We start from the raw sequence: 25,451 nt of genomic DNA on the forward strand, positions 1-25,451 counted from the left end.
GCCTTCACCTCCCCGTCCCGTGCATCATCCCTACAAAATGACAGCAATGCAGAATGCATCCAACCACCTAATTATCTATCCAGTCCGTGGACAACGTACTGGCACCACTGTTTCTGCATGGTTTGGAACAAATAAATATCAATGTTTCCAAAATTACTTCATTTGAGACCAAGTAACTAGGAGTTCCATAAACATTCACATAGTGAAAAGGATGATCCACTCCTAGTAGCTGTGGTGACGGACAAAGCATGAGGACAATAGTTTGTTGGTCCAAGTGAAATTAACAGGACCTGATTTACATTAAAGTTATAGTTCAATAACTCTGACAGCCCTAATTAAAGCCAGTAATAACAATGCTATACCATTCGTGAAACAAGACCACAGGTTCACAGAAACTCAGTGGTGTATGCACTAATTTGTGGAACACTAAGGTCTCAACCAGACACCATTGACAGCCTTGGCTCAAAAGGACCTTTTGCTCCAACTAAATAATCTAATCAAGTGTGACAGAATCAACTTCACTTCTGCACAATTACTTAAACTTGTGAACTATCCCCTCATTTGCTTTTATTTCCAAGCCATTCAGTTAGACAGAAGCATGCAAAGTGTTGACTTTTATGTAAACAGAAACAAGCAGCAACAGTAAGCAGACCCACCAAGTCTCACTCATCTTGGTTTAAAAATGTAAAAGTTTTTTTTTACAAGTCTGGGGGAAAGGGAACTTTAGTAAAACAGCACAGAGTGCCAAATAGCCTCCTCCTATACAGTGAAATTTAATGGCATAGAATTTCCTTGGAGCTGCTCCTGTAACTTCTAGGATTCTGGAACAAATACATGTAAAGAGGTTTTTCCACTGTTGAATCTGCATTGATACCTTAAGTATTGCAGTAAATGGTCATTTAAAAACCTACCAAGCAAGCCATTAAATTGATTTCATTGCTTTAGCTCATCCCTCAGTTCCAAGAAAGTTCTAGGTTTCTAATTCTAGAATCTCCCTATATAAAATAAACTCACATGCTTAAATAAATTTGGGACTTCTTTTACTCTTTGAACCTTAAATGTTACTTTCCCAATGTTGCCAATACGGTCAACACAGCTAAAAAATACTCCACACTGAGAACAAGTTTAGAGCATAAGCTTAAGGTAAGTAAGCAAAAGCAGCACAAGCTGCAACCACACACCCATGTTGGCCAGTCCAGTACCTCTGGAATCCACATTCCCAATATATCACTATCGCTTGCAAAGTCCTGACCAAACATGGCTTCCATGGCTTCATCATCCAGGTCAATCTCCAATTCTTCATCAAGGTTAAAGTCATAGAGGCCACCTGGGTCTTGTGGCATTGATGTCCCCTCTCGCCGGCTTTGGTTTCGATGTGCCTGAACTGAACGGTACAGACCTGCTGCAATTTTAAAATGAAAAGCACTTTATCCAATTATTAAACACGGGTATAATGCACATGAAAATAATTCATTCATAAACTGAAATGCAGAGCAATTCACTTTATCTTGGATTTCAAATGCGTCAACCAATGCAAACTGTACTTTTTGTACTGTGAACTTGAACTTTTTCTAGATGAGATTACATTAGTAACCTGCATTCTTCATATTATTCCATACCTTACTGAACAGTAAAAAAAAAACGATTACCCAGCCAGACACAGATACTCTTGTTTAAACATTTTATGTCATAGGTTTTGTGTAAGAATTTTTTAATCACCTGCACGTGCTAACAGAGTCCGAGCTGCTAGCTCAAACTTTTGTCTCCTAGTGACAGTTGAACGGCTTCTGGAAGAAGGTGCACTGGTAGATGATCCATTCTCCTCTTGATCTAATCGATTTGGGCTGCAAAAAAACATGGGGCATTAAGACACTGAAAAAAACTAATTTATAAAACAATAAATAATGTAGTGGTTAATTGCAATTCTTGGCTATACTTTTTTTTAGAAGAATGTATTAAAAGATTCAGGAAGATTCTGAGGATTTCTCGGAAAAGTATCCTGTAGAATTTTGTCTTTTGAATCTAGTTTTCTTGCTCAGTGTAGAAAACCTTGTTAAAAACAGAAAACTGCGGATGCTGGAAATCCAAAACAAAAACAGAATTACCTGGAAAAACTCAGCAGGTCTGGCAGCATCGGCGGAGAAGAAAAGAATTGACTTTTCGAGTCCTCATGACCCTTCAACAGAACTGAAGGGTCATGAGGACTCGAAACGTCAACTCTTTTCTTCTCCGCCGATGCTGCCAGACCTGCTGAGTTTTTCCAGGTAATTCTGTTTTTGTTTTAGAAAACCTTGTACCTGAATCTTTTTGATATCTGAAATAATGCTCAATTCTCTTAGCTGCCAGTATGGCACCCCAATGGATCATGGCAAAGGCCACAGAGTTTTAAGTGATCTTTAATTTTGTTTTAGATGCTTTCTATAGAAAAAAAAGCAGAAATTGAAAGAAAATCACAAACCCAAGTGGAACACTTCTTGTCAACAGACCAAATTGCTTTCCCCAACTGCCTAGGAGCAACTGCACTTCAGAAGTGATCCATTAATTGTAAAGCACTATTAAATGTCAAAAGGATAGGAAAGTGTCTATATAAATGCAAATTCTTTAAAGTTTCCAAAATGAAAAGCAAAGTTAATGGATTAAAAGTGGATTAAAAGACTTTCACTGAATCGGACCTTTCAAAAAAGATATTACTGTATGTAAGACATTATACTTGACAGTCTTAATAAAAGAAGTTTAATTGAAAAAATATTTCTACACAACGATACTTGGAAACTCTATCTTTCGGTATAAAATGTATAGAAAGAAAAGAATTGCACTTATATAGATGCTTTCATATCCTTGTGACATATAATAGTGCTTTACGACTAATGAACAAATTCCGAAGAATAGTCGTATGGACTCGAAACATTAACTCTGTTTCTCTCTCCACAGATGCTGCCAGATCTGCTGAGGTTTTCCAGCATTTTCTGTTTTTATTGCATTTATATAGCACTTTTCACAGCCACCAGAGCATCTTACAGCCAGTGTAGTACTTCTGAAGTGTTGTCACTTATAATGTAGGAAATAATGTAAATAAATAAACCTGTAAATCCAATTCTGTAGTAAAATACAACAGCAGGTTAACTGCACCTGGGGGGGGTGGGGGGTGCAGTGCAGTGGGGCAATGGAGGAATTATGCTTAGGATACCCCAAAGTGCTAGTTACCCCCCAGCTGTATAGTGTTTTTCACCCCCACCACCGCCAGATTTCTCACCCAAAAGCCAACTGGATTGGTAGGTTTGGTTGCCTGCTGGGCAAGCAAGGCTCTGGAAAGGGCCACAGCCAAGGAGTGTGTGGGTGGAAAGAGAAAGAGATCGGGGGAAGAGATCACTATGGTGGGATTGAGAGGGGGTGGTGGGGGGAAGGTGAAGATAAATTACAGGTTAAGCTTGTTGGGCCAGGAAGAAACTCTTGCTCCTCCTGGCACACATGCTGTAAAAACAATTACTTTATGGATGCAGTCCTTCTCATCTCCCTTTACGTGGCAGGTCCAGAGGCCTGGATAACTCAGAGCACATCAGTGAAAAATACAAACGGAGTTAAAATAGAGGCACACAGCCATCTTTAAGAAGGTTTCAATGATGGATCCATATCCTGATTGCAGATTAGTCACAACCCTCCATCCTGCTCCCGTTAAAACCAAATACGGGTAGGTTCAAGACAGCTTGGGTTTGTTTGAAATTAACATTCTTACTTCCCACTATACTCAATCCTACCATTTTTGGTGATAACTATACAGACAGTGAATTGGAAGGTTATACTTCAATTTTAAAAGCTGTTTGAAGGTTTTCATGGTGACAGCAGTAACATTGAGTAAGATGATTTTAAGGTTACACCATGTAAACTGTTACCTTAACTAGTCATTCATCCAGACAGAGTACCCCGAAATATTGAGGCCTGTCAGTTCTTCTAAGGAAATCTTTTAAGGTAATAACTCCTCTGTTCAGAGCAAAGTTCACATGGTGCAGCCGTAAAATTGTCTTACTCCTGTTTCTGAAAGTAGTTACCCTTGAATAGCAAAAGTCACCAACATACCCCTCACTAAACCCTTCCTCCAGCTCCGTGGCATCGACAGCAGGTATTTCTCCAGGTGACTGGAAGTAGCCCTGGTCTCTGGACTTATCACTGCTGCTTGAAGCAGTTGCCCCATGGCATGAGTCTGAAGTGACTGCAGACTGTGACTCATCGTCTTCCTCTGTGCTTGGGTGCTCTATCATCCACATGGCCAGCACTGTGATATTCTGGGCATCTGCTTCTCCTCTGGCACCTAATGCAGTTTTTATATAAAAATACAGAACTTAGCCAATTCAAAAAAATGATTTTCCTGTTATTAAAATCAGTTAGAAGTATAAAATCTTGCTGTTCAACCATTTATTTTTGAATGATAATCTATGCTGTGAAAGAAGGGAAACCTGAAAACTATTATCTGAAGTATTATGCAAAACCCCTCCCAGGTGAGGTTTCTCACTTGCTCAAGCTGTATAGCAAACCCTTAGGACAAGATTATTGTGCAGAACATGATCGCACAATAAATGCAGAATTGTGATGCCTCGCCCCACATAACTTGTGCAAGGCGTAAAAGCTAGTGAAGTCAACTTTTTAAAATGGTTACACCTACAGCAAGGCAATAGGTAGCAAGGCATGCTGAAACTGCAGATTTCTTAACAAATGCACTTAGCATAAAGGTGACTACTCTATCCTTTGCAACAGCATCTCCACATCTGCGATTATTGTACAAGAACTGATCTACCAGTTTGATTTGCAAAACTGCATTTCAAATACAGAGGTTGTACAACTGCTTGCTTTAATATTAATCCTGGCTAGCTCCCAAAGACATTCTAATTTCAAAATGAATCAGAGTCCCACATACAAGATTTTTTAGGAAGGTTATAGTTCATGGAATTAATGCAAAATTAAGTATAGGCTGGAAATTATCTTCTAAATTGGAAGCAGAAGCTATCTGAGACAAGCTATCAAGTGAGCAGTAGATTTTTGTTGATACAATATGTTCGGGGGTGGATAGAGGGATGATTTGAGGGGTTAGGAGCAAGTCTTGTAACATTATATTATTTATTAATGATAAAAAGTTACGTGATTGTGTGATAAATATGCGATAAACAGAATTCAAAAATGATCAACATCAATTAAGCAAATAAGCTAAGGAGTGACACAAGAAACAGAAAGGGTGTTTGTGAAAGAAGATGTCACTCAGTAAGATGGGGAAGAGAAAAAGATTACAATAATTTACAAGGATATAAAACCTTAACGACGTCACAGTGTGCTGTCCCTAATAACACAATGGCCAGAATTTTTCCCTCATCGGGCGGGAGCGGGCATTGTGGTTGGGAAGCCGACCGCGATCAGCTCTGCACTGCGATTTCATGCGGGTGGACCAATTAAGGCCTGCCCTGCGTGGATCATGAGCAGCAGCACTGAACGCTACCTGTACAGGCGGGGGGAGGGAGAGTAGGCCTGGCACGCAGTTCGTGCATGCGCCCGAAAGAGTGCTTCAATCTCCCTGAGGCATGGAGCTGCCCTTGCGGCCTCACTCGTTGCATTGCTCCCTGAGCAAAGCAGCGAGAGGGGCAGCAAGTGAAGTGACAGAGCCGGAGGCAGTAACAACGCGCGCAAATCAATGACATCAGTGCCATCATCGGAGCTGCCTCAGGGAGATTGAAGCGCTTTTTAAAAATAAATCGTAAAGACTATAAAAATTTAATGAAACATGTCCCCTCATGTGACTGTGTCACAAGAGATGGGGTATGTTTTTAATTTCAGAATAATGTTTTTATTTAATTTGTATTAGCTTTAGGAAACCTCATCTCGCTCGTGGATAAGGTTTCCTAAAAAATGTAAAGGCCGCTTGGCCTTTTCGCCTGCCCACCAATGGCTGGTTGGACGGGCAGCATAAATTTCAAGTTAATGAGCTTGTTAATGGCCTTAACAGGCCTTTCAATTATCGGCTGGTGCACGCCAGAGTTGGCTGCGCACCCAAATGAAATATCGTGCATCATATTACATTCATGCATGCCAGGCGCACGCCCACATGCCGAACGTAAAGTTCTGGCCAATCTTTTTCCATCGGTAGGTATAGATCGAGTAGCAGTGATTCTTGAAATCTAAACTGAAGTATTTACTCCCAATGAACTGTCATTTTCTTCCTTACTCAGAAAGCTAACAACTGCAAGTCACAGCACCCTCTTGATATGAAGCAACAACCAATTAATAGGATCATTGTCAACAAGGCTAGGCAAATACCAGGATCTATCCTGAGGATGTGCATATAGAACTTGCCTAGTTCACAGGGACAGCTACATTTAGAATACTTTATGCCTCAGAGTGCCACACTAGAGAGAGTCATGCTTTTAGAACTCAAGGCTGTATGACAGGAACAGACTCTCAGGTGAGCTTGTTTTCACTGGAGGAAAGATGGAGTGGAACATGATCCAGGGTTTGAAAACGCCAGGCTGTCTAACTGTTCAGCAATGGACAGGGCTGTAATTAAATTAAACGGACACAAACTGAAAATTAAAACAAGCTTCAAACAAGGCTAGGGCCAGAACAAACTTCCTCTCCTTGATGGATCTAGTGGACTTTTCTAATTCCAAAGTTTCTAACGTTCTTCTATCAGGGGAATGATCCATTACAAAAAGGTCATTACTATATTAGCGCAAATTTAATTACCTGTGGCTTCCATGGCCTTTGTGATCTGTCTGAGTGAAAAACCCATTTCCAAAAGAGGTACAGCAATGGGTGGTGGCGGTGGCGAAGTTGAAAGTCTGCTACTAGGATCAGAAGAGGCTAGCAAAATAAACAAAAACTTAATTAGCTAGTGACAGTTCAGAATTATATTTAATAATTAGTTTCTAATATCGATTGCTACAAAAAATCTGTTCGTTTTAAGGAAATGTTAGTTGCCTGAGATCATATATAGAGTACTAAGAGAATTTGTAAAACACATTCTCCTCTACATGCTGAGAAAGTCTGATTTCACTTTTTTTTTCTTCCATGTCGCCTCTTTTTGTCACTGGAAATAATTTGTTGAGTTTTTTTGGGATGAGCAAGAAGCTACAGAAATAGTTGCTGAAGAGCAAACTCCAGTAGAAGCAATTTCAATTATACAAACTAGTCAAAGCAATTGACTTTCAGACCAGAACAGGAAGTAAAAAGCTGGGTGTATCTGTTACGTGGAGAATAAATTCTTGGCTGCATTTGCTGTCACTGCAACTGCAGGGAGCGCACTCACCACACATGCATTCCCTGTGCCAGTGACATCACTGCCAGCAACATTGCAGGTGGCTGCCTGTATCAAAGAATGATGTTTTGAATGCCTGCCAATCGCTACCCCACTCCCAACTCCGTCACTGCCTCACTCGCCACTTTACTCACTGCCCGGCCAGCTTCCCATTCACTGCCCCCCTCGTTGGCCTTCGTGCTGCCTCATTCCCAACCCTTGCTGCCTCACACATTGCCTTGCTCCCTGAACAAAGCAGCGAGAGGGGCAGCGGGTGAAGCCACAGACCAGGAGGCAGTAACAAGGGGTGCAAATCAATGATGTCAGTGGCATCAACTTCCTGTTCCAATGTGGTGGCAGGAGATAATGTATAACTTTTTTAAAAAAAAAAACACTATTTGCTACAATTTGTTTAACAAAACTCTACTATGTAGTCTATGAGGTATTAAATTGTCTTTCTATCAATGTGGTGAAAACAAGTTCCTGATGTCTTGTCACCAAGTACTGTGGATACAACCCATGCAAATTTGTAAATCGATAGCTGATGAAAAGAAATAAAACCAGACTAAGCCTCTACTCAAGTTGTTCATTCCAGTACCTGTTCGGTTTGTTGGTCGGGTAGGCTGGGATTCAGGTGAAGTGAGGCTCTGTCGTCTCCCCACCTCTTCTGAAGGTGAGGTTGGCAAGGAGGAAACAGGTGGGGTCTGTGCCCGTCGAGTGGGCAGTAATGTGGTTGTTGGATAACTGGAGAACATTTGGCTGATGGAAACAATATTATAGATTAATTTCTTTCACAATAAAGATCCACGGAGCATTATGAGCACATGTCCGTAAACATTACTATCTGGTCTAATCCTTCCTTCTCCATCCTTAAAGTAGCACACATTGCTGAAAATTTTCAATACTTGTGCAAAACTGTGCTCAAAACCAACACATCATAAAACATTTACTTTACAAGATGAGGCACCAGATTTAATTTTCTTTACACATTCTAATTTAGTTTAAACGGCTCTAAGTTAAAGTTCATAATCAGATGGCACAGTCATTAGTGAAGACATTCACATCATCCAACAAGGGTTACTTAGTAATGAATTCCAACTATGTATCTCTCAACTTTTTTTTTGTTTTCATAAATAATTACAGGTTTGGGCGTTTTTCAATCACTAAAATAGCTAAGGTGAGTGTGTGATAGCACATACCGTAGAAGGCTGAGTGGCATCACACTTGGCGATTCTGAGGCAGGCACGGTTTCCGTGTCAGTGACGGGGGTGGTAGCTGTGGTGGTGTCCTCGAGAGAGCTGCTCATGAACGAAGTGGTGCTGGAGGCAGAAGGGCTGGTAGTAACAGGTGTTTGTGCCTGCATTGCAGCATCCATTTCTTCAGGCTGCTGGGAGACATCTGCTAGGAATTTATAAAAGTAGGAACTTACAAACTAGCAAACAGTAAACTGTGCACAGCCAATTATTTGCTTACTATTAAAATGTAACATCCAAGTCCTGTTTGAACAAAGCAGCTTCTTTTACACGAATAATAAAACAGGCTGAACTATATAAACCTGTGAGAGTAGCATAGGTTGTTCAATATTGGAGTAAAAATATATATATTGGAAAGTAGGGATAGGAGTAGACATTTCATATCCCTTAACACCTTTGATCAATAATTAGTTATCAATTTCAGCTTTAAAATTTACAACTGATATATCAATTGCCATTTCCAGAAGAGAGTTCCAAACTTCTACCACCCTGTGTGCGAAGAAGTGTTCCCTAATTTCACTCCCGAAAGGTCTGGCTGTAATCTTTAGACTATTCCTCCTGGTCCTTGACTGCTCCAAAAACAGCGAGAACAGTTTCTCTCCATCTACCTGCTCCCCTTGATATCTTGAAAAAAAAAGCAATCAAATCACCCCTGAATCTTACAAATTCCAGCTGAGTTCAACCCTAGATTGTGTAAACTTTACTTTTTAAAAATGCACAATTTTTCAATCCAAAAGGAATAGAAGCGAGAGAACTTTGGAAGATTATAGTTAGGACATCTGCAATGTTCTTAATTATTTTCAAGACCCTGGGATGAATATGATGTGGGCCTGAGGACCTGTCACTCCTTAGTGTCAAAATTTGCAGGGCTATGGGGAAAAGGCAGGGAAATGGCACTAGGTGAATTGCTCCAGAGGGCCAGTACAGACACAACAGGCCAAGTGGCCTCCTTCTATGATATAACTACTCTGTATTTCTATGATTATTTTCTTCATTACTGTTATTTCGATTGCATTAATATTGGCGATTCCCAGTCCCTGACTCAATATTAGTTTCCTTGGGATATTGACATGCTGATCTCTTTCTCTGCTGTAGATACTGATGCTAAGTAATATCACTTATCAGTTTTCAAGGGGCCCACAATGCTCCTGACCACACTATCCTTTCCTAATACAATTGTAAAATTTTGTTGTGTTAATTTTGATATTCCAAGTTTCTTTTCATACTTCCTTTTTCTAAATCTTACTATCTGTTTTGTCATCCTTTGCAATTTTGCAAGTTTGGAAGCAGTAGAAATGGGATAAGATTTATAAGAACATCTTATCTGTCATTTCCATTGCTTTCAGACTTTGTGCATAAAGTAACAATATTTAGGCAGTAAAACCAAATTACACAAATTCAAGTATAGAGATTCAGATCATTTGCTGCACTGTCAAACTAATTGCACCCCAGCAATAGGTTAAGATTGACAGAAAAGTTGTCATAAAGAGAATTGGGCCACTGGTAAATAAGAATTTACATAGGGGATATGCTTCCCTTTGCACAATAAGCAAAGCAGCCAGTGTGAACATTAAACAGGTTTCCCCACTTCATTATCAACACAACCTTACCATTAACCAGTAATGAACTGAGAGAAATAGACCTGATAATTATTCTTTTTACTGGAGAGCTAAATCGATTTTTGCAATGAACAGGGGCTTTAGTTATTTGTGGATGTCCAGATCTAATGTTGAACCCTTTACCCATGCCAGTTGCAACCACCGAATAATGAAAAAAGGGGTCTGACAAAATCCCTGTGGGCAAAGTTATCTTCTCCCTGCACCACACAAAAACGAATACGGTAAGGCAGTGGTATAGTGGTATTGTCACCAGACTGGTATTCCAGAGACCCAGTGTAATGCTCTGGGGACCTAGGTTTGAATCCAACCATGGCACAGGGTGAAATCTAAATTCAATTAAAATCTGGAATTAAAGTCTGATGATGACCAAAAAACCATTGTTGATTGTTGTAAAAACCCATCTGGTTCACTAACGTCCTCTAGGGAAGGAAATATGCTGTCCTTACCTAGTCTGTCCTACATGTGACTCCAGACCCACAGCAATGTGGTTGACTCTTAAAATGCCCTCTGAACAAGGGCAATTAAGGATGGGCAATAAATGCTGGCCTTGCCAGCGACGCCCACATCCCATGAATGAATAAAAATTCCCACAGGCCTCCAGCTACCCTATTTATCAGCAGTCCGAGAGCATTTTTTGCTGTTCAGTTTGAAAATGATTTTTAGTGCAGGGCAACACGAAGGGGTTACAAATTGTAAAGGGGGAGAAAAGTAAAAAAACAGCCCTGCAGAAATCTTAAAAGATGCACCTCGATCAAACTGACTGTAGTACTGTGCTATACTTTCATACGTGTGTGACAATTTAACTGTGCTGTATATCAATTTTAAGAAGTTCAGCATGGAAACTATAGCATTATGGCATTCCAATATCTGAATTATAAACTTAGCCAAAGTATCAGACAAGCAATGCCTGGCTGCCTAAGCATCATCACCTTAGCATTCAGAAATAACCATACCTTGTTTAACTTTGCCACCAAATTGATCGTCCAGCAGCGAGTTCACAATCAGTTTATAAATCATGGCCTGTGCACGCTCTAGATCAGACAGTCCCAATGCTCTCTTAATTGGTGAGCGCATGACAGCTCGTTTCACCATGTGGCGCATCAGAAACTGGAGTGCAGCTCTCATTTCCACATCATCCTGAATAACCGGTGACCCAGCACAGTCTGAATTATGGCCATTCTCAGTTAAAACCTTCGGGATCAGCAACAGTTCTGCATACTTGCTACAGCTAAGCAGAGCACTAAGTGTCTTCATAGCACCAAGACACAAGTAAGACAACTGAACTGCTCGAATTTCCGACTGAACTAAATCATGATTTCGAAGTACATGCTCATGAAATTTTCGTTTTCCCTCTAGCAGATGGTGTTGAGAATCTAAACTGAGATGTACAGAATCCATTGTGCATGTTGAAATGTCATTTTCTGATCGAGAACTGGGAGCTCCACCTTGCATAAAACTTTTCGTCTCCTCAGACGACTGCGTTATCACTCGTTGATCAATGGTTTCTTTAGGGACTTCTGCCTCAGGTTTCTGCTCCTGCTCTGCTTTGTCTTCAGACTCATGCCTATGCTTTTTCTCGTGCCTTCTTGCATTCTGTTTGGCTCCATCTTCATGAATGCCAGTTAGGTAGGTAAGGTCTAACAGCAGAGAAGCTGTCAACCCACGGAATCGAGAGACATCAAAAGGCAGTGGGTCACAGGGCTCCAGATTATACAATGGTGTGTCACTGGGTGACCAAGAAGTAGGGAAGCTTTAATCAGATTCAGAACGACAAGGGATAAAGCAAGTGAGGGATAGAAAGGAGGAATGTACAGAAGACTATGTTATAGAAGAATAAGTATATGGATGCAGAAAGACATGAAGTTTATGAATTAGCAGACTAGCACAAAAATAAAAAGCCAAAATCACTTTTTAAAAGAGAAGAGAGGCAAAGATAAATGAGCAACTTCTTTTAGACAGTTTAATGTATTAAACTCTAATTTTAAAGCAAATACACATTTATGGCACAGTCAAGCAAGATTTTTAAATGTCCACTTTACAAATTCTTTAATGTTATATCCAAAAAAAGCGATTAAAAGAATTCAGCAATTAAAATTAGGAAATCACCAAATGCTAACTGCCAATCATCATCCACACCAAGTTAAATTAGGAAGATTGAACAATTCTTGTAAAAATCTACTCCATCTCAGTAATTTTTAAAATTATACTACATAACAAACACCCAGATGCAGAAATCTAGAGATTGTTGTCAGTGATTCCACCCTTTTTTAATTCAGATCCCTCCAGACTGCAATCAATGGAAGTCAATGAACTGGCAAAAACTTCCACTCTTATATTCTTAGTCTCGCTGTAAAACCTTTGAAAAAGTTGCACCTCGTCGAAAGGGATGTAACCTGGTTTTTAAAACGGCATAAACACCCTCGCCTTGCTCAGTAAAAGCTAATCTTACATTTGTGAAATGTCAAATTTCCACATTAAAAAATGTGGAATTTATTGTAAAAGTTTATTATCTTTATTTCAGTTTCTATCTTTTATTTCACTTATTTCAGTTCCTACCTTTTATTTCACTATCAGAAATTTTAAATTAAAAGTAAAAGGAATCCAGTATTTCATCTTCCTGATTTGCTGTCTGTGAGAATACGTCAATGTGATTTGGTTTCTTATAGTGCTTACTGACATCAGTGCTGTTGCATGTCTGGGGATCCTGGGGACCTGGCGCCAGATTTAAACAGCTGTCAGGAATGGGGTAAACCACCACCAGAGATTGCTAGATCTTTGTGGGAAGCTCTCTTTGAAGTCAGCAGCGAGAGCTGTTGCCTTGCCGCTGATGGTAAAATTTGGGCCATTACTTTAATTTATTACAGGAAATGTAATAAATGTCATTCCATTGCTCGCGTTTAAAGATTAAAAAATCACAGCCCTGTCACAGTTCAAAAACGAGCAATTTCGAAAAAAATTTGAAAGTACATAAAAAAGCTAGCCAGAGTTACATGACTAAATACATATTGAATGTGTTGCAAATATGTATGTAAAATACAGATTTTTGTATACTTATATTTTATTATGAAATTAATTCATTGTTTTCACATTCTCCAACAGTGGGCTGCACTTGGAGGATGATAAGGCTGCAAACATTGACACTGATTCTCTAACCTGTATTTGCTTTGAATGTGCCTGCTATAGGGATATACATTTTATATAAACATAATATACCAGACAGCTCCATATGCATAATCTACATGTATTAAAAAGTATAAAATTTTCTGTAATAGATTTCCTGTCTCACAATGCTGCTAAAACCTCCTTTGCTATAAAGCAGTGTCTCCTGTAACTCACTGTGGACAACACTAAAGGAGATCTAATATCTACATATGCATAGAGAGAAAATGCATAGAACCATAGAAAAGTTACAGCACAGGAGGAGGCCATTTGGCCCATCTTGTCCATGCCAGCCCCAGGACACCCATGCCCTTTCTAATCCCACCTTCCTGCACCCAGCCCATAGCCCTGCAGCTTACAGCACTTTAGGTGCAGATCCAGGTACTTTTTATAAAAGAGTTTAAAGTTTCTGCCTCTACCACCAACTTGGGCAGCGAATTCTAGACACCCACTAACCTCTGCATAAAAAAGTTCTTCCTCATGTCCCCCCTACACCTTCTGCCACTTATCTTGAATCTTTGTCCCCGGTTCTAGAATTCTCCACCAAGGGAAACAATTTTATCCTGTCCACTATCTATTCCCCTCATAATTTTGTACACCTCAATCAAGTCACCTCTCAGTCTTCTTTGTTCCAAGCAAAATAACCCCAACCTATGCCATCTCTCCTCGTAGCTACACTTTTCTAACCCTGGCAACATTCTTGTAAACCTCCTCTGCACTCTCTCCAGAGCTATTACGTCCTTCCTGTAATGTGGTGACCAGAACTACACACAATACTCCAGTTGTGGCCTCACCAGTGTTTTAGGCAATTCCAACATTATATCCTTACTTTTATATCCTATACCTCTACCAATGAAGGAGAGCATGAACACACGCACTATAAATGCTAGCAACCAAAACCAATTAGCTAATTAGTACCTACCTTATTGTTATTTCTGCATCGTCCCACTGCACTTTTGCTGAAGTGCTCCCTTCCTTGACCACACCTAAAAGAGTGGCATGTCTTCCAGTCTGCTTGTGAATGCACCTCCCTCCAACTCGAAGACCTGTATCCACACCACCGATTACTGCCAGCACAGGCCACACCTCAGTGCACAGGGTTCTCAGCTGGATTTCCGTGAGCTCTGCCAAACCATGCTTGCTATGCTTTCCTTTTTCCTCCTCCTTACCCTCCTCTTTTATTTCATGTTCCTCTCTGCTTTGCACAGAGCGACTCTTTTTTAATTTGTGGCTGACTTCTTTAATGCAAGATTTGACTTTCTGCAAACGATCCATCATATTTTTGTTTATACAGTGGGTCCACTTGTCCGTACGATGCAGAATACGGATGAGTTGGATAGTGGCCTCTGCCAGCACAGTGGCTACAGGACTACAGATAGGATCGCCAGGTAGTAGATCCCTTGGCGTGCCTCGCATCTGCATTTCACAGATTTTAACCTAGAAGCAAAAGAAGTTCAGATTCAATTATAATAGAAACAAGGCATGGTTTCAATTAAAAAGTGACTAAAAATATTTATTTTAAATAAAATTTTATATTACTAATTTTTTTTTTAGATTAATTAAAATTGGAAAAGCTACTGGAAAAGTAAGTTCCAGTAACAGATTTTTCATATCTACATAAATCAAGCATCTGGAGCACCCATGTCCATTAAGCCTCAGGCAATGTATATTTCTACACGCAGATTTCTTGTTCATACCTAAAGTTCATTGCATGAAATTCCCAATTTATAAAATAGCAATGAGAAACCCAGCAGGACCTAGCAATGAACAAATTGTAAAACAGAGAGAAAACCTTTGAAAGAAAGATATCTTGGGTTTTGTTTAGTCTGCAGATTGATAATACTAGTAAGGGATGTAATATTAGCAAGGAAGAGACCTCAGACTTTCAGCTGTAAAAGAACTGTTGCTGTTCGGGGAGGGCACTCTGAAGCATCAAAGAGAACAGTCAAATGTCCCCAGCAGGAATTGGGATTTCCCATCTGTCCCCAGCAATCAGCCACAGCTGATAGTCCCTTAAAGAAGCCACCACTAAGCATCATGCACCCCATTGCTTTACAACAAGCAACATGCCAGGAATTAGCCAGACCAACTACTGTAACAGTAGATATGGCAGAACGTGAAAGAGAAGTCATCTCAATCTGGCGCAAGAACTTAGGGTTCCCCTCAATTCCAAAAGCTCCCAAAGACACACAGCAATCAGCCATCTCAACTACTTTGTCTCCAAGGAGAACCAGAACAAATTTTAGCAGACCCAGTACTTAATTGTCACTTAGGGGACAACAAGGTAAGATAAAACATGGAGTGCACATCTATTGTACACTTTTAGGGAAATAAACCAGTCAAACTTTATTTCAACTTTGTTCAGAAAGTTTCTTATGGCTGGTTCAGGTTATGGTAACGGATGCAAGATAGGCCCCCTGACAACTGTATAATTCAGGAGTTGAGCAGAAAGCTGTTGAGATGTGGCACAATCCTGGTTTCTGTCACCCACATATCCGAACTGCACCAGGGGGAATAATCTTGCGAGTCAGAAAATTTACCCAGATGGTGAAACATGTAGTGAGGCAGATACAGGAGATCGACTACAATTAGGGCAACTGAACTGGTAGAAAAGAATTACTAAAAATCATAAGCGATTGCAGAGACACACTTATCTGGCCATCTTAGCTTGTCCTCCCTCACCATTTTAAATTAGTAGTACAGCTTCAAGCTCTCTCATTTGATTTCTGAACCTGCCCAATAGTGAAGGAAGTCTCCAGCTGGTCAGTGAAGCAACTGAGCAAAAATGCTGAGCTCACCATTTAAAATTTGGTTACATTGCTGATGGCAGAACAGATTGCAGTGACACGAGCAGTATTTGCAAGCAGCCATATGGAAACTTCTTTCGAGGATGAACAGGGAACACATACCTGCGATTTTTACCAAAACAAAGATGTGCTGGTATAGGAAAAAAAGTCTTTACCTTTTCACCAGGGTTGCTGCTGTAGAACATTACACAGGGGTATAATTCCGTTGCATCCACATCTTCAAAAGCTAGTTTGGGCTCCTAGAGGGAAAGGGAAACCAAGTAAGGATATATTTTAATGTACTACACATCAATGAAAGTAGCAAACTTTATGATAACGTTTTCCCAAATAACCTCCAGTGCAACTACATTTGGACTAGCACACGTTGAATAGTAAATTCCCTAAATATCTAAACTAAGATTTGCCGAGGTAGTAAATTAGTATAAAAATTACTAGTCTGAAAATTGCTTGCATTTTTTTTTTACTTTGGTTTTAAATATTCAGGTATTCCCAGGAAGCCTCAGACGCACTAAGTGCAATCAGAGAATCATGCCCTATGGTGACCTTTGACCTAGAAGCAGTACAGTAAGGAAAATTTGCAATTTCTTTAAACCCTCTGTAATCGGTTTTAGTTTTTAAGAACTTAGTTTTAAAAGTTTTAGTTTGAAAAGAACTTAAGAGTTTGCTTCAATTGCAAAGGGATCAATGGCAATTTTCTGGGATAAGTTGAAATACTGATCCATGTGACCTGACAACCCTTGACCTGGAAGCAATTCCAACAAGGAAGAAGTTAAGACCAGAAATCATACAGCTAGACACAGGACAGCTGAAGACATAAGGAGAGCTACAAGCAGGGGAGGTGGAGGGTGAAGGCACAAAGAAAACAGACAAAAATAGAAAGAGGAACTCTTGTGAGAAGAAGCAAACCACTCAGATAGAAATTAGTTTTTCTGTTTGACAGATAAGGAGACAGGAGCTCTTGGAAGCACTCAGAGTTGTTTAAAAAGATCTAAAACTTGGAAAGCTGGGTGCAAAGCTCAGAGACGCTAAAGAGCTGTGTGTTTTCACAGAAATGGCCAAACCGTGAACTGGGGTGTTTTTCGTTGAAGAGGAACTCTGGAAAGCTACACCATCAGGGTTTGTGACCCAAGGAAGAGGAAGTTTGTAGAATGTATGATAATCATACCCGAGAAACTCAAAGGTGAAAGGTGTTGTTGGCTAGGAATTCTGACCTACCCTGCGTGAACGAAGAACAGCATATTGTAAAACTTTGTAGCTACGTAGTGCCACATGTGTGTGAGGAGTGATATGAATGCTTGTGGTTGTGTAAGACACATCTTTTTGTATCAACACTTAAGTGGAATTTACATTTTTACTTGAAGTATTATTTGTTTGTTAATTCATGTGTAATTTGCGTTGGTTTTGAGCTGTGTTAAGTAACAGCTACAAAAAGTGGAATCTGGTTACCAATCTCTACATGTGGTGGAGGGGGAGGTGGGTGGTCAGTCACTAAATTTGGTTCCCTTATGGGGATTGTAAAAGTTGTCGTTGCTAACCGCTCTTTCTCTAACAACACTCCCTAAAAATCCAGTGCCCTGCTCTTTGTTTACATTCTAATGCTCATCTTGATAGCTATTTATATTTTGAAAATATTACACCTTAAAATAAATTGTGTGTCAATTGGTCATTCATTACCATGGCGGCCAACTGTTGAGAAAACCCAATACTACATTAGCACTCAGAACTGACAGAAAACCAAGTGTTCATTGTCTCAATGCTCCCACTTCAACATAGATATCTTTCATCTGCTCTGTTACCCATGTACACCGTTTAAAATCAGACCTTCATTCAGGCAGAAGTACCACCAAGGAGCTCACTACGTTTCTGATGGTGAGCTCCTATAGTGTAACTGGAGCTCTTTCCTTTGTTGAATCCTAAAAGTCAACCCAGCCTGCTCAATCACTGGAGTTTCAAGACCAGCAACTGGTGATTGTTTGCATTATAAACTGCAACAGGTTAGGAAAATCTGTATAACTCAACGCCTCATTTTTATAAAAAGATGAAAGCTACACCCTCCTTTGCAAAACGGATATTTGAGAATTTCTACACTGAACTGTTTTGACTGATATAATTTCAATTGTGGGGTTTACAAACAAAGAATAATTTAGATAAGCTCACCTCTCCATTTTTTCCAAATGAGATGGTCCTGGCCTCCATATCCAACACACATGTTATGTAGTCTCCTTGAGTAAAACTGAAGAGAGTGAGTGTCTGTTCCCCATTGTGGTACAGATTTCCACTGTAAGCCCTGTACAGCCACATGTCTGAGGTAGTCCGATGGTTGAAATCATGCACAGGCCAGCGGGATACTCCCACACAGGTACCTTCATTACCTCGATTTTCTTTTACTATATAGAACTAGAAAACAAACTTTTAAAAGTACTTGCTTGATATTCTTCAAATAGATCAACCAAAAAGACGCTTGGTCTAACGGGATCAAGTTTAAAATGTAGTCTCAGAAAGCTATTTGCTCTACGATGTTTTATATATTCTGCATTTAAATTATGGATGTACCTTCCACTGATAACATCCAGAAGCAATTCCAGTTGATGCCAAACCATAGCCCTTTCCACCACTACCATGGGTCAGAACTTGTCCATTCTCCACCACACAACACTGGGTTTTCTCAGGGTCAAAGGATACTTCCTGGATAGGAAGATTTTCATCCTCTTCCTCTACTTCTCCCTGCTTCTATTGTAGTTGCAAGAAGGAATAAAACATGTATTTCACTGTGAGAAAATAATTGTACATTCAGCAGAAATCCACAATGTCCAACTTTAAAAGTTCACATAATTTGAGTTTTGCAAACATGTAGACAGACAGGAGAGGGGCAGGGGTTAAATTCCTAAATGGGCAGCATTAACCAAACCCACCCTGAAATGTGCCTACCTCCAGTTTAACTGGGGCTGTTTTGAAATTGGATGAGTTAAGTGACCTCGAGAGGCGGCTCAAATCTTATCAATTTGGATCGAGTATCAGTGGGCCAAGCTAGATGCCTAAAAACCTGGCAGCTAAAGGGAGGTGAGAACGGTCTCCAATTCTCTTCCCCACTGCAAACCAACCCCCACCCCCCTTCACGTCACCCTTTCCTCTCTTCCCACTCCTACCACCCCCCAAACACCACTCCTCCTCTTCCATATCCTAGTCATGCACTGATTTCACCTCAAAAAGACTCCATATCTTTTCTATTGCCTTACCTATCCTGCCAAGCAGCCTTCATCCTGGCTGGCTGTCAGAAAGCAAATAAAGTAAAAAAATCTCAATGGAGAGCCAGATAAATTCAGCAGGATCTCCGCCTTTCCTATATTTCTGCGTCTCTCAGCTGGTGATAGTTGTCCCTGCTCCCTCTCCACCTCCCTGCAAATACTGGGGCTTTGGTATCCAATTCTTGGAAGGCTGAAGTTTAAGCTTTTAACTAGAGATATTAAATTGGCATCCAAATGACTTGTGAAATGTTTACACCTAGTTTAATGATTACTCACTCATGTAAATATAAAGCAACATTTGGAGATCCCTGATTTTCTGATGCTGCTTTCATAATTGGTTCTGAATTGCTCTTTGCCTTCTTCTGCTCCCACTGTTTTGCAAAATTATTTCTCCCTTCTCTAGCTTCCCCTAAACTCCAGTCTTTCTAAGCTAACACTTGAGTCTAGAATTGCATTCTCAGAGATATTGCTATTCTTTAATGCTGTTTACTACCTAGCCATTGCATGGAATGTGCAAGCAGTGTAGGTTCAATAACCTGTCCTCAATTTAGAATCTCAGCTACGGACCACACTGATCATTTAGCCCATTGCACCCAAGCCCACTCTGCGAGAACTACAATTAGTCCACTTCCCCACTCTATCTATAGCTGTCCAATTCCCTTGTCCTTTCCCCACATTTATTTGATTAACGTTCTCCTAATTTGACAGTTGGTTTTCATTTTGAAATGTAGCCTCATTTCTGCCATCCATTTGATTTGAAGACCACCAATTAATTTGATAGCCTAGCAGGAAAGCACCAGTATAGTTTGTGTTCATGAAGAAAATATGGTACCTGTAATTTCATTTCTTGCTCTTTCTCCTTTATTTGAATCATATGTTTTGCCTGAGCAATTGGTGCCTCCCACATGCAATCAGAGATGAGCAAGAAAAGGCGTTCCACAACCTAGAAACATAAAACAAACTAGATTAAAGACAGGACCTGTGTACACAGTAAACAGTAGCTGAAATTTAGCTAATCCAGCACACTGAATAGGTCTTTCTGTATTAAATGCTAAGCACATTTGTGTATCGGTAATATTAAAATATTTTTAGTCAGACAGCTTTAGGTACAAGCAAGTTTATAATCTTTCAGTACTAGATATCTTATAATATGTGAAATATAAGTATTTAGCACAAATTTTGTAACTGATACAAGTAGAGTTCCTAGGATCTTCTTATTCACCTGTATCATTTGATCATCATCTACACTGGACTCACAGGCAGGCAACACTGCTTCTAGAACGTGAAGAGCAAGCAGCCTCGTTCTCAGGTTCCCAACCAGTGGCACACCTGTCCAACAAAATACAACACAGCCATCATTTATCCCTGCACAGTATTATGATTAACTAGCATGGAGGAACAAACACACGTCACTTTTTCAGGCAGAGGCTCATAGGAGGGGACTGTTCAGCTCATCATATCTTTGCCAGCTCTTTGAACGAGTTCTACAATTAGTCCACTTCCCCACTCTTTATCTATAGCTCTCCAAGTTTTTCCTTTTCAAGCGCACGACCAACTTTCCTTCAGATAGCTATGACTGAATCTGCTTCCAGCACCCTTTCAGGCAGTGCATGTCACATCAATATAGCACACTGTGTACAAAAACACTCATTCCCCTTACTGGTTTATTTACTAATTACATTAAGCCAGTGCCCTTTGGTTAATAACCATCTGCCATGAGATATATTTTTGCTTTTTCAATCTATCATGATAGTTTGAACACATTAAGTTTCCCTTTAAAAACTTTTACACTCTAAGGACTCCAACATCGTCAATCTCTCCACATAACTGAAGTCCCACAGATCTGCTAACATTCTAGTAAATCTTCTCTGCACTCTAAATCCTCGACATCCTTCTGAAGTGCCCAGGATTGGATATGGTACACTGGCTGAGGCCTGATCACTTATAATGATTTATTGTAACTTTCTAGCTTTTGTACTCTATGTCTCTATTTATACAGTCAAGGAACTCATTGAGCAACATAATTGAATGGTGGTTAACCAGTCTGCTCACAACCTTGGTCTCCACCACATATTTGCGTTATCCCCAAGAACGTTTTTTTCCATCTCTGTAACATCATCTGGCTTTTCCCTCATCTCAGCTCATCTGCTGCTAAAATACTCATTCATGTCTCTGTTACCTCCAGATTTGACCATTCCAATATGCCCCTGGCTGGTCTCCCACATTCTTCCCTCTGTAACTTCAGATCTTCTAAAACTCTGCTGCTCATGTCTTAACTCTCTTAAGGTCCTGTTCATCCATCAGTCCTATGTTCTGAACTACAATGACTCCTGATCAAGCAACATCTTGATTTTAAAATTCTCATTTCCAAATCCCTCTTATGACCTCACCCTCTCCCTATCTCTGTAACCTCCTCCAGCCCCACAACCCTCCAAGATCTCTACACTTCTGCAATTCTGGCCTCTTGAACATTCCCGATGTTAATAGCTCCACCAACGATGGCCGTGCCTTTAGTCAGCTAGGCCCAAAGCTCTGACAATCCCTCCCTACACCTCTCCACTTCACTTTCTTCCTTTAAGATGCTCTTCAAAACCTATTGCTTTGGCCAATCTTTTGGTCATCTGACCTAATATGACTCTGAGCCACATAAGAAGATAATTTGTTTTATAAAACTCTTGTGAAGCGCCTTGGGATGTTTTATTACATGAAAGGTGCTATATAAGTTATTGTTGTTATCTTTCAGATGGCAAACACAATATTTCCTTTACATGGACTTACTATCAGGATATAACCAAAACTATTTCTGAGGGTATAAAAACAGGGTATCTTTTTTGAAAAAACATCACCAACTTCTGGCAGAACAGTTGACAATAAAAATATTTATATTTCAAAGCTTTAAACTTGTGGCCATCACTATCCTCCTGGGCAGCATTATGCACATGCTGCATCAACGTATAGGATGGAATCTTCCAGCTTTACCAGCAGCCGGAATTGTAGCAGCTGGGGAACACTTAATTTGGCAGGAGGCAAAAAAAATCTGTTTCCCGACTGCAGGATAAACCGTGAATTTTGTTCTCTCGACTTTCAAGGAAACCCCATCTGCATGCATTAACATCTCATGCATGCTCTTTAAAAAGCCACCTCACCGGAATTAAGTTCACCCTCCAAATTAAGTTCTCCACCAGCTAGAATTTAGAAAGTTCAGTTTTACAACTGTACATGAGAGGCGTGCACCTGACGAGCTTCACCTCTTCCGTGGCAAAGGTCAGTAGATTGCTGCTTTTCCCTTCTTGGGGAACTCGCATAACTTTACTCATATCGACTGCCGGTAGCAAATGCTGCATCAAGGCTGGACAAGGGAGGCATGCAAACATTGGGAAGTGGGTGTGGATTTGGTGGGTGGCGGGGGTGTTTTAGAGGGCAGGGTCGGTAGTGTCAACAGTAGGTCCTGGGGGATTAACTCAGGGCACTGATGATAGGAGGTGATTGCACTAGAGAGAGTGCAGAGGAGATTTACCAGGATGTTGCCTGGGCTGGAGAGTTTTAGTTATGAGGAGAGATTGGATACACTGGGGTTATTTTCCCTGAAGCAGCGGAGATTTGGGGGGGGGAGGGGTGCGGAAATGGGACATAATTGAGGTATATAAGATTATATGGGGCATAGATAGGGTAGACAGGAAGGAATTTTTCCCCTTGGTGGAGGGATCAATAACCAGGGGGTATAGATTTAAGGTAAGGGGCAGGAGGTTTAGAGGGGATGTGAGGAAGAAATTTTTCACCCAGAAGGTGGTGGGAATCTGGAACTCACTGCCTGAAAGGGTGGTAGAGGCAGAAACCCTCATAATGTTTAAGAAGTATTTGGATGTGCACTTGCGATGCCATGGCATACAAGGCTAAAGACCTATTGCTCGAAAAGGAGATTAGAATAGTGAGGTATTTGACTGGTGCAGACTCGATGGGCCGAAGGGCCTTTTTATGTGCTGTAGGCCTCTGAGGAGAAAACAGTCCCAGTCAGGGCGGGAGGGATGGGATGCAGTAAGGCAGCAAATCCAGGATGAGAGTTTGGTCGATGAACATCTCATCTGGCAGGGTGACTAGACTGGTAGCTCAGGTAACGGGAGGGGGCAGGGTCAAGGTGAGCTAGGGGTCAGTGACAGGTGTCAGCTTCATGGGAGGGAGGCATGTGGAAGTGGATCATGATATAATCCAGGCTGATGGGGCAAGGGGTGGAGGTTCAAGGGTGACAGAAGGGAGAGGAGAGGAACAGTGATACCAGGTGGGTCAAGGGTGACGGGGCAGAAGTGACAGGTGATGGGGGAGGGTAGAAAGTGGTGGACTGAGTCTGGAAGGTAATGTGCACCATTTTTCGATTTGACCTTGACCACACAGTCAATCAGTCCCCTCAAGGTGGGAGGAGGGTCTTTTCAGGTGGATGGCATTCAAGGTCAGCACAAGTGGCCAACTAAAAGGACACCATAATAACTGAGGCAACTGGATGTCAACCATGCTCAGCTGTGTTCTCCTCTCTATGGTGAAACCCACACGACAGCAGGTTTGTTCACAGCTCATGGATCTCATAATGAGATCCCAGCAAGGTGTGGAGCTGCCGTTCATCCTGTGCCATTCACCATCAGCTGCAGGTAGGAAGCAGGGATGAAGGGAAGGAGGGAGTGGATACCTCCAAGAGGCACAGCTGGTGGATGGCAGCCAACTTGTGACCCCAAACCTCCATCCTCCCAGGTAAATGGTCATGGTTGGCAAGGGGTCATGTCTTTAGTCTTTCCATGCTGCAAGGCAATGGTCTCTCTATGGAGTTCCGAGGGTAGTGGAGGCAAGTGCAATAGTGTCAGAGGGAGACTTCTTGCGCATGGGTTTCATCTGGTCAAAAAGCAATGTCTCCATATGCACTCATATATGAATGGGAGGAACACCCATCTCTGGTTCTCCAGGATATCCTTCACCTGGAAGGGGTGAAGTGGGGATGCCATGTCTAGGCAGAGGCCAAGTGAAGGGCTTAGCACTGGCCTGCTGGCTTTGAGATGGAATTAAACCTGCAAAGGATATCTTCACTAAATGCATCACTTCAATTTGTTCACAGATCCACTGAAGTGTCGGTGATGCAGGCTGCAGGCAACCATGCCATGGTGAAGGCTCTCGTCCAGAAGAGGGCACATCACAGGGCCAGGAGAGGCAAGGGCCTGAGCAGCAAGGGGCAGCGGAGCCTCTATAGGTCAAACATGGTCCAGTGCAATGGCAAGCACTGGCCCAACCGTGGGTGTATTGCAGGTGGTGCTCTTATCTAGAAATGAACGAAAGGCAATGCCCGAGGCACCCTCATATGTCCTGGGGTGTAGGTGCTCACATCTGCCAGCTTCTCGAGTACGAGTTACAGCTGTAAGAACTCTGGAGTAATGTGGAGCTTCTGGCCTGCAATGAGTGAATGTCTTTCCGGGTGTCTTTTAAATATGGCGCCAGGACCTTCGATCCCATGATGTAACAGCGGGACTGGTGACTTCCTGCCCACCCTGCACATGATTCATCGAGCTCCTCGTGGATGCATAATTAATGAGCTGAACAGTGGAAGATTGTGCGCATTCAGCACCCAGCAGGAATCCCATTGACTTTCCCACCTGCCACTGGACTTAATGTCCAGAACGGAAGATGCAGCCCATAATCTGCATGTGGTTTTATGTAATACCTAAAAATTGCCTACATTGTAGGGGTTTTTGCCATTATTCAAATTGGTATACCTGCCAGATTGAAGAGTTTCAGCCCAGGTTTACAAAGGAAAACACTCATTACAAAAAGGATGTGATGCTAATGACTCAAGAAAATAAAATTTTTAGGAACTGGAAAAGGATTTTATAATACTGTTCGAGATTCTGCCAAAGCCTTTAACATATTAAAAGATGTATATCAATGTGCCTGGTGTCACATTCCAGACATCTTGTTGAAAGTTGCAGAGCAATTTTTACATGTTTTTGTGCTGCGATCTGAAACTAAATGTTCCAACCTGCAAATCTCCTCGAACAAACAGCAATTAACTTCAATGAGCTCAGACTGTGTATATTGCACAGTGTAAAACTCCTGTAATT

The 25,451-nt window shown here is 41.1% G+C and overlaps 1 protein-coding gene across 11 annotated transcripts in view; it reads right to left on the reverse strand.

The window, feature by feature from the left end:
• herc1 (HECT and RLD domain containing E3 ubiquitin protein ligase family member 1) overlaps positions 1-25,451 on the reverse strand; it is a 231,321-nt gene that overhangs the window by 77,892 nt on the left and 127,978 nt on the right. For 5 of the 11 annotated variants that reach the window (XM_041178586.1, XM_041178589.1, XM_041178587.1 and 2 more), the window contains exons 33-45: positions 20,579-20,685; positions 20,189-20,299; positions 18,665-18,841; positions 18,269-18,508; positions 16,267-16,350; positions 14,227-14,741; positions 11,099-11,895; positions 8,473-8,674; positions 7,872-8,032; positions 6,724-6,840; positions 4,075-4,306; positions 1,720-1,844; positions 1,182-1,402 (exon numbers count right to left, since the gene is read on the reverse strand). In XM_041178586.1, coding sequence (XP_041034520.1) covers positions 1,182-1,402; positions 1,720-1,844; positions 4,075-4,306; positions 6,724-6,840; positions 7,872-8,032; positions 8,473-8,674; positions 11,099-11,895; positions 14,227-14,741; positions 16,267-16,350; positions 18,269-18,508; positions 18,665-18,841; positions 20,189-20,299; positions 20,579-20,685 — 3,089 coding nt within the window. The remainder of the gene's footprint in view (positions 1-1,181; positions 1,403-1,719; positions 1,845-4,074; positions 4,307-6,723; positions 6,841-7,871; positions 8,033-8,472; positions 8,675-11,098; positions 11,896-14,226; positions 14,742-16,266; positions 16,351-18,268; positions 18,509-18,664; positions 18,842-20,188; positions 20,300-20,578; positions 20,686-25,451) is intronic. The other 6 variants (XM_041178588.1, XM_041178580.1, XM_041178583.1 and 3 more) reach the window with 5 other exon arrangements.

This window comes from Carcharodon carcharias, chromosome 32 (genome assembly GCF_017639515.1).
Source record: "Carcharodon carcharias isolate sCarCar2 chromosome 32, sCarCar2.pri, whole genome shotgun sequence".
NCBI classification, from domain to species: Eukaryota; Metazoa; Chordata; class Chondrichthyes; order Lamniformes; family Lamnidae; genus Carcharodon; species Carcharodon carcharias.